We start from the raw sequence: 13,647 nt of genomic DNA, 5'->3' as shown, positions 1-13,647 counted from the left end.
ATATACTTTGAAACACAAAATCGTCTTGAACCGTTATGTACCGTTCAAGGAAAAAGCATTGCACCGGACTTTTCTCTGGATAAAACGGAACTAGTGTTTTCTGGAGTTATTATTGGCTGTAGGTCTTCTCAAACCATTGTCATAAGGAATAAAGGAGACGTTATTGGAAGGTATAACTAACTAAGTTGCCTAATTTTAGACAATTTTGGATTAATTAAATTATTGTATTATTGTATTGATTCTATTCTTAATACTAATACTATTATTAAAATTAAATTTTGTTAATATATCGTGATAATATGATATTTTCTTAATAATATTTTATTTTACAGTTTCCATTGGAAATTTGATGATTTAAAACAAGAAGAATTTTCAGTCAATCCAAAGGAAGGATTTATCCTGCCATACGAAGATGTAAAAATAAACATTGCATTTGCTCCAAAAAAAGTCAAATGCCAGATAAAAACAAAGGTACTTTATGCAAATTATTTCACACGTTAAATCATTTCGATTATTAATCGCTTTTATTAATACACTTGTTGGTTAAGTAATTACTAATTAATCCCGATTCAACAATCACAGTTGACACAAACCGGGACTTAATATAATAATAAACTAGTTAATCACTAAATTAAGCTAAAGAAGGGTACATTTACTTTAGAATAAATTTATCCCCTAAGTAGGGGCCCTAACAAATATTTTATTTGCTTAGGTAAAATGTCATTTTAAAGAAATTGACAAACCACTCAAACTTCAGCTGAACGGAAACGCAGTGAAAATTCCTGAACCCGCTTCTACGATTACACTTAGTTGTTGTGTAAGAGAAACCGTTGTTGACAGATCAGTGCTGATTACAAACCCGTAAGTAAAAATGTTGTTTTTACCAGAATAAGGGGGAATAACACACAGTTTTCTCCACTATAACTTTATTGTAGCCCTTGATTTGTTTTATTTTTTGCCACAAATATTACACACAACTAAACTACAGACTTAAGAACATGATAAAGAAGAAGACAAACGACACCTGGAAATGAAAACGTATTGAAGTGAACCTAGGAGGAACGAGATCATCGGAAGCCTGGAAATTACTCAGAAACCTAAAATCCAACAACGTAAATAAAGTAAACTTCCAACTAATTCAGATGAGCAAATGGTACCAACATTACTCACAACTTCCTCTAAATGGAAAGAAGCATGGACTACTCCGATTCACAAAAATGGAAAGCAATGAATATTGTTCTAACTTTAGGTGCATATCTGTTACAAGTACAATGAGCCGTCTCTATGGGAAAGTTCTCAGAAACTTTATAGAGGAAGAGTACAGTCCTCTGGAAATTGAAGAACAAGCTGGTTTTCGAGTCGGCCGCTCTTGTCTGGACCACATATTTAGCCTTGTCCAACTAAATGAAAAGGAAGTCGCCAGGAAAGTAGAGAGATGTATCTTCTGTTTGTCGATTTAACAAAAGTATACGACACCGTACCCGTTCACAAACTATGGCAAGTACTAGAGAGGTTCTGGATTAATGTCACGTTAATAGCTGAGGTCAAACAACTATACGACCATTCTACATCTAAGATCAAATTGAAAAACAAAATCTCAGATAGCTTTCCAGTTACAAAGGGCTTAAGGCAGGGATGTTGTCTCGCTTCCAGACCATTTAAAATCTATCTGAATGAATCTTTGAGGCGATGGAGAAGATCATGTAGTGGGATGGGCATATAAATAAGCGATGACAGAACCTTATACACCCTGCACTTTGCAGATGATCAGGTTGTTATCGCACAAGACAAAGAGGACTCCAAGTATTTGACAAGAAAGCTATTAAAAGAGTACAAAGAATGGGGGCTGTCGGTAGACGACAGAGATGACCTTCACCCACAAGAAAACGAAACAATAAGCTGCTGTACCGAATATACATACCTGGAGACAAAAATTGATAACGGAGGTCGTACGGAGGAAGAAATAGAGGCTCGAATTATAAAAGGGAAAAAGGTGATAGGCTACCTTAACTCGATCCTGTGGTCCAAATGTATCTCTCGAAGAAAGAAGCACCTCTTATACCACTCAATATTCAAAAGTATAGTGCTGTAGGGATGTGAAACTTGGCAATTAACAACAAATTTAGAGCGCTGGCTACTATCTTTCGAAATTTTGGCATAGATCAGCAGGAAGGTCGAGATTGAAAATAATAACGAATGACAAAATTAGGGAAATTATGAAGGTAGAGACAACTATAGTAGAAGAGATCCAACGTAGACAACTAACATAGTATGGACATGTGAATGAGAGGATGGAAGATACTAGAATACCTAAGCAGATCCTCAAATGGACGCCGACAGAACAGAGGAAGACTCATGGCGACATGGACCGGCGGAATAGAGAAAGCTATGTCGGAACGAAACCTGCAACCAGGGGACTGGGAAGACAGAAGAAGCTGGAGGCTAGGAACCGGAAGGAACAGGAGGCTATGAAACCGGCTATAGATCTTCTTTTTCTGATGCCGTACGCTTCTTTAGCTCGTTGGCGTTGCACTGAACAATATAGTGTTCCTCTCTCAGCTCTTCTGAATATCGTGACGGCATCACCGATGTTACACCAATCTCGGATATTGCGCAGCAAAGAGTGTTGCTTCCATCCTGGTCCTCTCTTTTCCTCAATTTTTCCCTTTAGTATAGTTTTTAGTAAATTGTACCTTGAACCTCGGAATAATCAGTTGTCGGTCTGTGTTTGCTTCCTGTTGGGTGACATGTTCTATTCAGAGAATCTTAAGTAATTTTCTCAAGATCCACATTTCGACGGCCTCTATCTTCTGAAGGGATTATTTATTTGTTAAAGTGTAAGGACGAAAAAGGATAATTAACATAAACATAACTTAAATCTAGTTCTTATTATTATATATATTTACATTTATATTGACTTTGGTGCAGTTTGCAAGGCTAACGAAGGGTGGACAATTGGAAGCAACATTTTTAGTAGTAAACATATTCTGCACATACGTAGCAGTCGCCGTTGCCGTTGTCCCATTTTCTGAAATTGATCTTTCTATGGTTGATGCTGATGCCATATCAACATCGGAGAAGACATTGGTGAATATTTGATCGGCAACATTCTTCTTTTGATACAATGAATTTTCAACATAACCTTCAGCAACAGAACTGCTTTTCCAGCCACCATGTCTTTTCAACACATCTATGGTTGATCCAGAGTCGGCAAGTAAAGAAGCTGATGATCTGCGAAAACAATACCCAGTATATAGGTTTGCGTTTGGTAGTCTCAAGTAGCCAGCAATTCTCCTTGGTAGCTGTCCAAATGTATTTTTTCCTATGGGCTGAGTCATGCATTTCCCATTTTTGTAAGACACAAAAAATCGTGTATGCTTTGTAGGTGGCCTTAGACCAACTTTCTCACTAATTCCACTACATTCGTAGAGTTTTCGCCAGACGTTTTTATCACAAACAAGCGATCCTTTCCTGATTTTGTACCCCGTAGATTTACCAGAAAAAAGCTTTTATGATCCGAGTCATCGTTGCAGTCTAGCTGACAGAGCTCCTTTCCTCGACATGCTCCAGCGACTCCCATAATCAGCACCACCTGCAACAAAATTGTCTCCTGTCAGTACATTTTGTAGTTTTGTAGGCAAAAATAATCAATGGTGTTATTTTTAGTAGTACTATCAGGAAAATATTCAAAGTAAAGAAAATAATCTTACCTTTTGGGCTAGATATTGTTCATCTGGAGCATTTTGAAGAAAATCTCTTATATGGTCGAAATCCAATGTCTTGGACTTCTTCGGCTTATAATGGTCATTCTGTCACTTTAGAAATGCCTGGAGTTTACTGTATTTGCTGATGTCGACGTTTGCTTCAGATATTATCGTGGCTTTGATCATGGAATATTGGCTCCATAGAGGATCTGGATATTGGATCTTAGAGCCTTGAGCTTCTTAGACTTCTGCAGGAAGTAAGGCAGGAGCACTTTTTCATCCGTAAAATTCTCTGCATTCTGTTCAACGCACCATTTTTGGTAAACAAGAAACTGTTTTTTGTAAGCCTCGCGAGATTTTTCTGGAAGAAGGCTAGCGATGGCCTCTGGGGCGGCCTCTTCAATGTTCATTTTCAAAAAATACGATTTTTCTGGACTCACCTTTTGATAACAACTGATTGACATTTGTTTTGTGCCATAGCAACACTTCCAGGGCACAATAAATTTTAAGTGAATCCACCATGCCAACAACAATCAATAACAACTATCAGTAATACGAGAGTACCGTTGTAACCACCGTTAGTTTTTTATTTTTTTTAATTTTTAGTTTCTCGCATTCTAAAGTGCATAAAATAGTATATAAACCTCGTGACTAAAGTGGTTCTTTTAATCCCGCGGCGAAAGGTTTGTAGCCCGACCGTAGGGAGGGCTACAATTCGCTAAGGTTTCCCTAGGTTTATAATATACTATTACTCTCTATTGGTTGATTATCATATGTTAGGCTTGAGTTTTGAAATTCTTGTGGCTTTCGAGTAATTATCACGAATTTAGTCTTCTTGGTGCTGATATTGAGGCCCATGTTCTTACTGCATTCCCCGACAGTCCCAAGAATATCCCGCAAATCCTTCATGTTATCTGCAATTAGAACTGTGTCGTCCGCATAACGAATATTGTTGACCCGTTCACCATTCATCTTAACGCCACGTTGAGTGCGATTCATTCTCTTCTCTTTTTTAATCTGATTTTAAATTCATTTATAGAACTTTGCAAGTCTGGTTAGTTCATGTGGAATCTTGGAATAAAACGTTTTCAACCCCGGAACAACTAACGATATTGCCATCCAGTTCAGCTCCATTACCAATTACTTATTGTCCCAAAAAGATGACGGGAGTCAAAACCGATGAGGTAATAAATAAAAGTAATCTTTAAAATCTAAACTGTTTATTATTTAGTTAGTTTGGTTTTAGTGTATATGAATGCTTTTGGTTTTAGGGCAAGATATTCATCAAATACCCAGACGGCGGTGGCATACTTTACAATGTAATTGGTAAGGCCGGTCCGCCAGCATTGAAGAAAAGAATAGAAAAGGAAATCTACTGCAAAACAAATTATTACGAAGACCTAATAATAGAAAACTGGTTGGGTACTAAGCAAATATTTAACGTGGAAACTGAGTTGCTTTCCCCGATAACAGCCAAGATGTTGTACAAAATTCTCGGTCCGAAAACTATTGAACTGAAAGGATCAGAAAAGAAACTTTACAAATGGGGAGTGCATGTGGTGAATGAAGGCCCAATTGAGTTTAGAGTCACATTTAAAAATACTGAGAGTGGTGAATATGAGTTTTTTGAATTACTATACAAAGTGGTCTCTAGTGATGCTGAAGAAATAATATATTTCAAAGGGAAAGTAAGAGAACAGTTGATCAGATTTATTAATTTAAAAAATCCAGTAAACGTACCAGTTACGTATAATCTACACGGTTCTGAAAAGTACGTGACATATTCCAGTTATGTGACTGTGGAACCTTGCTCTGTGGTAAGCTCTTTACACACAAGGTCTTTACAAAAACTACCTGTGTCTAGCTTAAACTTGATTTTTAGACGAAAGTAATGCTGACATGCTTAATGAAGAACGCTGAGATCGTCGATACAAGTATTACAGCTAAATGTGAAGAGTTAGGGATGTATAAATTCAATTTAAACATCGTTGCCGAGCCACCACTAGAAGAACAATGCATTCTGTTTAATTGTGAATTGGGATCAAAGGATACGAAAACGATAGTTTTTGAGAATGCATCTGATAAAGTTGCAGATTTTACTTATGCGGTAAGATTCATAGGTTCTTTCTAATAGTAACGGGAAGTAGAGTTAAGTAAAAGTGTTCATAATCCTGAATTTAAATAATGTAAACTAGATCGATTATAGCTTGAGATATTTGGCCATTTGCCTTCACGTCACTGCGATCAACAGATTATTTTGTTACCCTCAGATCAGATCAGACTCCATAACCTTGTCGCCAGGGGATGCCCCAAGGGGGCGTTCTTTCGCCCACTCTCTGGTGCCTGGTTGTTGATACTCTGCTGTGGAGACTCAACTCCGCAGGCCTACGCGGACGATATGGCCATTCTTTCGAGTGGTTGTGCCGTCGGGGGCCTGGCGAGGAATATCCAGGCTGCCCTACGATCCACACAGGTTTGGTGTGAGGAGGAGGGTCTCTCTGTGAACCCGGCCAAAGTGGAAGTCGCCATCTTTACGAGGCGACGAAAACTCGGACCGTTGTAGGACTTAAATCTGTTCGGCCACATTCTGGGGTACAAATCCTAGGTCAAATACCTAGGGGTCATTCTAGATTCCAGGCTGACCTGGAACGAGCACCTTGCAGTCAAAACCGGGAAGGCCCGCAATGCTCTCTGGGCGTACAAGAGGGCCTTTGATACAATGTGACTCCAGCCGAGAATCCTTCGATGGATCTACTGCGCTTTTGTTCGCCCGATGATAACATATGAAGCGAAAGTCACGGGCAGCCGCTGCACCTGTTTATACAAAAAGAAGTCGCCAGGGCAGCCATTGAGACTGGCAGGTCTCAATATGCTGATTACAGACTCAGCTGTATCGTGGGGTCATCTCGGGGGCTGGGGGGAGGCGTTGAGGGAGTGCCCGGAACTCTTGATGAAGCAGGATCGGGTACCCGAGAGGGAGGACTGGGAATTCGCTCAAAACTCTATCCTCCCGTCGCATGGAGACGTCTGGTTTACAGATGGATCCAAAACCGTGACGGGGGCAGGGGCAGGTGTGTATAGTGCGACTTCGGGGACGAGGCTTAGCTTCCCTCTAGGCTGCCACTGTATCATCTTCCAAGCCGATATCTTCGCGATCATCCGATGCGGAGAGTTCATTTTAAACTCACCGCTACGACGGAATGATATATTTATCTGTACGGGCAGCAAGGCAGCAATGGCTGCATTAAAAGCTAATTCAACGACGTCTGCGCTGGAGTGTAAGAGAACACTCTTGTCGCTTACGCGGATGGCCAAGGTACGTCTAACTTGGGTTCGAGGGCACTCCGGTGTTAGGGGAAACGAGGAGGCGAACAGGTTGGCCCTTCGTGGCTCCAAAGAGAGACCCGTAGGGCCCGAATCTATTGTAAGACTAGCCGGCGCGGTCGGATCCGCCATTGTGAACCGTATCTTCTGGCAAAGATCCGATATTGCTTGGGAGGAGGCCGGAGGCATGCGGCAGTCGCGATGTCTCATGGGCTTCTTTCTAAGAAACAAGTCGAAGTCCCTGATGGCAAATGAGAATACACATGCACATTCTGGGTCTGTCACAGGATCCAGAATGTCGCTTGTGTCTGGAAGACGAGGAGGCTGCGATACACGTTTTGTGCAGTGCCCGGCACTTGCGACCATCAGAAAAGAGCTTTGGGGTAAGAGTGTGATCAACCCCTTAGATATTCAAGATACCCGGCCAAGGAGGCTCTGCGGCTTTGTCAGGGCCACCGAACTGGAGGGGTTCTAGCTTGTGATGGGTCACAATGGGCCCGGCTAGCGCCTTAAGTGTCTTCTCCGAAGGGAGCCCATCTAACAATATTCATTCATTGATTCAATTTTGACAGTGATTCAATTAATGTAAAAGCGCTAGTTCCAATCGTTTATGTTATAATTATGTTTATATCTCTCGTTAAAAGATAAATTATACTACAGTGTATTCAATATACACTGTGTGTAAAAAGTCCGGCAACCCTGAATTATTTCGCAAAATATACAACTTATTGAAAAATATCCTATATAAATATTGACGCACTTTAAACGTTTTACCGTTAGGTGACATTCAGGAATATACAGGGCTAGCCACAATATGGCAATGAATTGAGGTTATGTTTTTTCTTATGGAAGGACCATGTTTCAATGACATTTTCTGATTCGCTCTCTTATTCTAATCACATTTCATGTAACATGTTGTATGGTTATCTTAAACAGTTTGGCAGCTATTTAATTAAATAAAAAAAATAAAAAAAATAAAATTAAATTAAATTATTAAATAATATTAAATTAAAATTAAATTAAAATAAATTAAATTAAATAAATTAAATTTAAATTATATTAAATTAAATTTAAATTAAATAAATTAAATTAAATTAAATTAAATTTTAAATAATTAAATTTAAATTTTATTTTAATTTAGCTCATTGTCAGACAGTTCAAGGGGCACATTTTCAGCATTTAATCAAATAAAAATTTTTTACTTATTTAAAGTGTAGTTTTCTTTAATAATTAAATAGCTGCCAAACTGTTCAAGATAACCATACAACATGTTACATGAAATGTGATCAGAATGAGAGAGCGAATCAGAAACCGTCATTAAAACATGGTCATTCCATAAGAAAAAACATAACCTCAATTCATTGCCATATTGTGGCTCACCCTGTATATTCCTGAATGTCACCTAACGGTAAAACCAATGAATAAAAAAAATATAGCAGGAAGGAGCAATAGCAAACAAAGGGGGTGACAGAAACAAGGGGGAGAGGGGGAGTAATATGGCGGCCGTCAACTTTCGGTTGGCACTATAAAACACTATTATTATTGTCCACTGTACAACTTAATTTAAATTTGCAAAACTCAACTGTTAAAGAACCACAAACAAACAAAACAAATTAACACTAAATACAAACAACAAATTTTTGCGGGTTTGAAACTCCAAACTGACAATGACTTTGCGTCAATTCAACTGCGCAGTAGGCGAATGCGCAATCAACTTCCGTCCCCCTCGCTTAATGCACAAACGGGTTATAATTTGTATTATTGTTACCTCCTGATGCTTGTTCTTTTTCCTCATTGGGTAAAACGTTTAAAGTGCGTCAATATTTATATAGGATATTTTTCAATAAGTTGTATATTTTGCGAAATAATTCAGGGTTGCCGGACTTTTTACACACAGTGTATATGACTCTTAGGCTAATAATTACCGGTCATTTCTTTCATAGTTTGAAGACGAACGGTTCTACATGGAAAAATGTCCTTCAATTCCTGCCGGAGAAACTTCAAGAATTATAATAGGTTTCGAGCCATTTAGTCTAGAATCTGCGCAAGCACGTTTGTTTTTAACATCATCGGCTACTGGATTGTACATGTAAGTAACTTTACAATACAACGTTTTTCTTTCTTAGTATAGGTGACATAGCAAAGAGTAGTCAGGTAGTTACTTCTATCCAGACTCAAATATCCAGTGTCAAGAGAACCTGCCAACCTCCGCTTCAACTTCCTTATCCCACGTATTTTACTGGGATACGGAAGATATTTATTTATTTTATCAAAGCTAATAGAGAATTACTTATAAACTAACTTAACCTACTTGTATACTCACGCGGTACAGCTTTCAAGTCCGTTGTTTTAACCTATAGTTTCATGTCTTTGCTCCCCACTTTCAACACCTTATCTACTCAATGTTTCATTGGCTCTCAACCTTAATCTCTTCCTTTCTACTCCCTTCATTCTTATTCGATTCCCCAACTTTTCCTCCCCAACTTGGGACTCACCAATCTAGTCATCTGGACCTCAAAGGATGTCCTTTATGATGACCAAAAGAGAGTGGCCACTCTTCGTGGAAAATAAAACCTTTACGGTTTTAAAGAGCCGTGAATAACTGACAGTCTTTAAAGGACAACGACAATTCCTCCCTTCCTACTTCCTTGCAAACCTCGTAACTCCCCTATCCTTATCCGATTCATCCTACACTTTAGGCCACCCAGCCCATAACCTAACCTATCACATTATCCACTCATCCTCCTTTTTGTTTTTTCGTTCTCTACCATAATTCATAGTCACACAAATCTACTTTTTCCCTCTCTGTCCTAAGATTAATAATAATTTGGCAATCATACTTCTGATACACTTTATTATTTATGTAAACTATTTTTTTTACCCGTTTTCCATTCTCGATCAGCACTCTTTTCTCCTTGACCATTTACCGACTATGCCCTCTAGCCTGGCTCTATCCCATCTTCTCGCTTCGTGCAACCTTTTACTCATTTTCCTTTAATTTCTGTTGTTAAACGCTGCGACGGTCAACAAAATCCACGGTGATGCTATTCATAATGTTGTTCCTATACAGTCCTGTCATCTCATTCATCACTTTAAACATTCTATCATTCTTCTCATGCTTACTTATGTACGTCTATTCGCATTTTCAACATAATTACCTATACCATCACTTCTTTTTACTGTCACAACTGGAGGACACAATTATCTACAAACTTAGGTTCATATCTCCTGTATACTTGCCATCAACTACACTTATTCTCGATAAGTCTCCCCTAAACTCTCACAAAAAATCTCCCGTCACTTACCTCCTTTAAACCCCTTCATCCTCCGTTCTTTATTTCTTGCGTTTAAGTATGAAAGTCATTCAACATGGGAGCATTTTTGGGAGCAAGTCAATCGAAACCACCAAACTTAGCAACTTTAGCATCTTTTTCATTCTTCTCAACAAACTTTCAATTAGCTCAATCGTAACTCTAATTTCCAGAACCTTCTTCTTTCTTGTACCAAGGTCTTGTATCTTTTTATCTTAGCGTGGGTTTCAGACTGACAGCTCCTGTAGCCCCCTCAGCCCTTTGGTAACCGTCGTACTCTGGCTACTTTTCATACCCTTTCTGATCTTTCAAACATTGCCTTTAGACTCGCCTTATGCCTATTTCCATTTGGTATCCTATTATACACTTTCTAACTAAGTATCTTTTAATATCAGTATATCTTCTTCAACGTCATCTTTTTTTTGTTTCTGTTATAGAGTTTTCATTCTCTTGTCTAGTTTAATGTCTGATTTGGTTGATACTCATTTAACAGTTATTTTTTCCAGTCGTCTCCCTCACCATTTCTGTTTGTTTCCCCCTTTTCACACCTCTTGGTGACCGTATGTTAAAAGCAAGTTAGGATCTTCCATTGTTAACAATTTCGTACTTATTTTAGCCCTTATCACAGCTTGAAGTCGAAATTGAAAAGAAGTGGTGGTAGAGCGAAGCCTTTTCAGGTTTAGTGTCTAATCTCAAGTGTCTATTTATTCTTCTTCTTTCTTTCTAATATGGGTGTCCATATAGGTAGGCTAATGCCTGTTTTGTCCTATTATGCCTCTTCGGACGTTAATGTCCAGGTATGTGAGGTACTTGTTTTTCCACACAATGTCTCTTAGGCATCCTGATATTTGAGACGTCTTCATAGTTCTTCTCTGACTTCATTCTGTAGATTTCCATAACTTGCTATCTCAGCTCCTAAGTATTTGAACTGATTTACTTGTTCTACAATTTTCTGGTCAATCTCCAGTTTGCATTTTGTTTGGCTCTTTTGATGATACGGGACATTTGGTTTTGTCTGTGTTAATGACCATATTTAATTGTTATGCTGATTGATTAACGGAGTGAAGTAATCTCTGAAGGTCGTCCTCAGAACCCGCAAAGAGCACCGCATCATCTGCGTAGCAGACAACATTGAAGTAAGTGTTCCCCATTTTGTATCCTGCTCTTTGAGGTAGATCTCCGACAATTCTGTCCACAATCATGTTGAATATAAATGGGCTAAGTGAGTCACCTTGTCTTATTCCTGTGAGTCTTTGCACTTCTTCAGTTAATAGATATCCTACTTTTATACTAGTCCGACAGTAGTTATTGATCTCGTATATTAGTTTTATTAATATCTGGTTCACTTGCTTTTCTCGCATTATTTCAATGATGTCCGTTAATCGCATCAGGTCGAAAGCTTTAGTCATGTCGACAAATATAAGCTGGTTATTGAACTGTAGGAATTTTTCTGTTATTTGCTTCACAATGAAGACAGCATCAATGCCTGTTTTTTCGAAAACCTTTGCTGTTCTTTGAGAATTTGTATAGTTTTGTTTATTTCCTCTAACAAACTCCTGGTGAAGGCTTTGAGGATGCTGTTGAGCAGCGTTATTCCACGATAATCGTCCGGGATTAGTTTCTGGCCCTTTTTAAATATAGGGATCTGTATGCTGCTTTTCCATTCATTTGGTACTTTTTGTTCTATTATGATGTTTCTGAAGAGAGTTAATATATTTCTTTTTGTAGGTTGTCTCCCCCTGTATTTTAACATTTCATTTGTTCTCTCGTCGGGTTTCAAGATGTGTTCTATCAATTCTATCTCATTGTCTTCTTCTTGGTCTTCTTCAGTATCCTTGATTTCTAATTTTTTCCTTCTTAGCATTCCCCATATCTTTCTCTGGCTTCCGTACATATCTCTCTCTCCATCTCTTTGGTGAATCTTTCCCAGTAATCTCCTTTTATCTCTCTGATTGTACCATTTATTCTGTTTTATATAGATTCCAGTTTTCTTGGTTTCTGTTGCCTAAATACTTTATGTTTGCTTTCTTCTTGTGTTCTGATAGTTCCTTTATTTCCGGTGTAAACCATGGTGTTTTATTTGTTCTGTTGACATCTACATGTCTTCTTCCTAGAGCTTCGTTGGCTACGTTAAGGATATTATGTTTTAGGCTTCTCCATTGTCTTCTCTGTTGATTGGGTTTTGTGTTATCTTCTGTGACAGCCTACTTTCGTACAATTGTTTTACGCTTTTGTCTTCCAGAGTTTCGATGTTGAATTTCTCTATGTAATGTGGTTTAGGTATATTTAGTCTAATTTTACAATTTTTTTTTTGTTATTTATTCGAACCTTTAAATTCCTCTCTCTATGCAAGTTTTAGTAAGCCGAATAAGCTTTTCTGGCTTATAGAACTGCGTCATCACGTTCCAAATTTGACTATCTTCTATACTATCATATCGTATTAAGTAACAATATCTCTTGTTTAGTTATCCTCTTAACGGGATTGTAAAGTTGCCATCACCAAAGGGACCTTTCTACGTTAAGTCAACAAACTCCGCAGTCATAGACTTCAAGAATCCATTCAGAGAAGATCAGCGATTTGAGTGTGTGTTGCGACCAGAAATCTTTTCCTGCGATTTCAATCCGAACGAAGTAGTAAAAGCAAGAAAACCGGTGAAATTACTGATTTCTGCCAATTTTGGAACTGAATCTCGACCAAACTGTTGTATAACAGGACAGTTAACAATGTGTGCTACTGATGAGCCTAAAATTGAATGGAAATACTATTTACAGTATGATCCATAATATAATTGCTAATTGGACGACTGAAAGTCATCAAGTTTTAATACGAAGTGTATACTATTGTTTATCTTATTCTAGAATAAAGAGAAAATATGTCATAGCGTCGCTTTTATTGGTACCCCAAAAAAAAATATAATTTACGATATGCCATAACATACTGGTGTCACTTTAGTATGTCAATATTGGAAAATAAGTTTTCCTCTCCTTGACTGGAATAGGAGACTTGACTACTTCGGTACTTGCTTTGCTCCTAATTCTGATTTTGTTTTCCATCCCAGAACACTCAACCTCTCGCAATGTCAGTTGTCACAACAAGACCTCAATATACTTAACTTAGGGTTCAAATATAATTTTTCCTTTCCATTAAAAGATAATCCTCTGCAAGTTTTTGCAGCAAATGTTGAGAATGTCATTATACTTTTTGTAGAGAAGATTGTGTGTTACTCAGCTACCCCCTATCTACTACAACTCCACTGAGTGACTATGGACTTCACTCTATAAAAATAATATATTTGTGTTGCTTTCCT

At 38.1% G+C, this 13,647-nt stretch overlaps 1 protein-coding gene across 2 annotated transcripts in view; it reads left to right on the top strand.

Annotated features, from left to right (window-relative positions):
* Positions 1-13,218, top strand: part of LOC145729998 (hydrocephalus-inducing protein homolog) — a 93,060-nt gene extending 79,842 nt beyond the window's left edge. Inside the window, exons 56-63 of one of the 2 annotated variants that reach the window (XM_081981019.1) lie at positions 1-170; positions 333-471; positions 713-861; positions 4,744-4,888; positions 4,976-5,521; positions 5,587-5,811; positions 8,972-9,117; positions 12,805-13,218. In XM_081981019.1, the coding sequence (XP_081837145.1) occupies positions 1-170; positions 333-471; positions 713-861; positions 4,744-4,888; positions 4,976-5,521; positions 5,587-5,811; positions 8,972-9,117; positions 12,805-13,123 (1,839 nt within the window). In that variant the 3' untranslated portion in view covers positions 13,124-13,218. The remainder of the gene's footprint in view (positions 171-332; positions 472-712; positions 862-4,743; positions 4,889-4,975; positions 5,522-5,586; positions 5,812-8,971; positions 9,118-12,804) is intronic. The other variant, XR_014178494.1, reaches the window with a different exon arrangement.
* Positions 13,219-13,647: the final 429 nt, after the last annotated feature.

The sequence above is a fragment of the Ips typographus genome, linkage group LG5, assembly GCF_016097725.1.
Source record: "Ips typographus isolate SLU linkage group LG5, UJ_Ityp_2.0, whole genome shotgun sequence".
NCBI lineage: Eukaryota > Metazoa > Arthropoda > Insecta > Coleoptera > Curculionidae > Ips > Ips typographus.
This window is presented reverse-complemented; position numbering and strand designations above follow the sequence as displayed.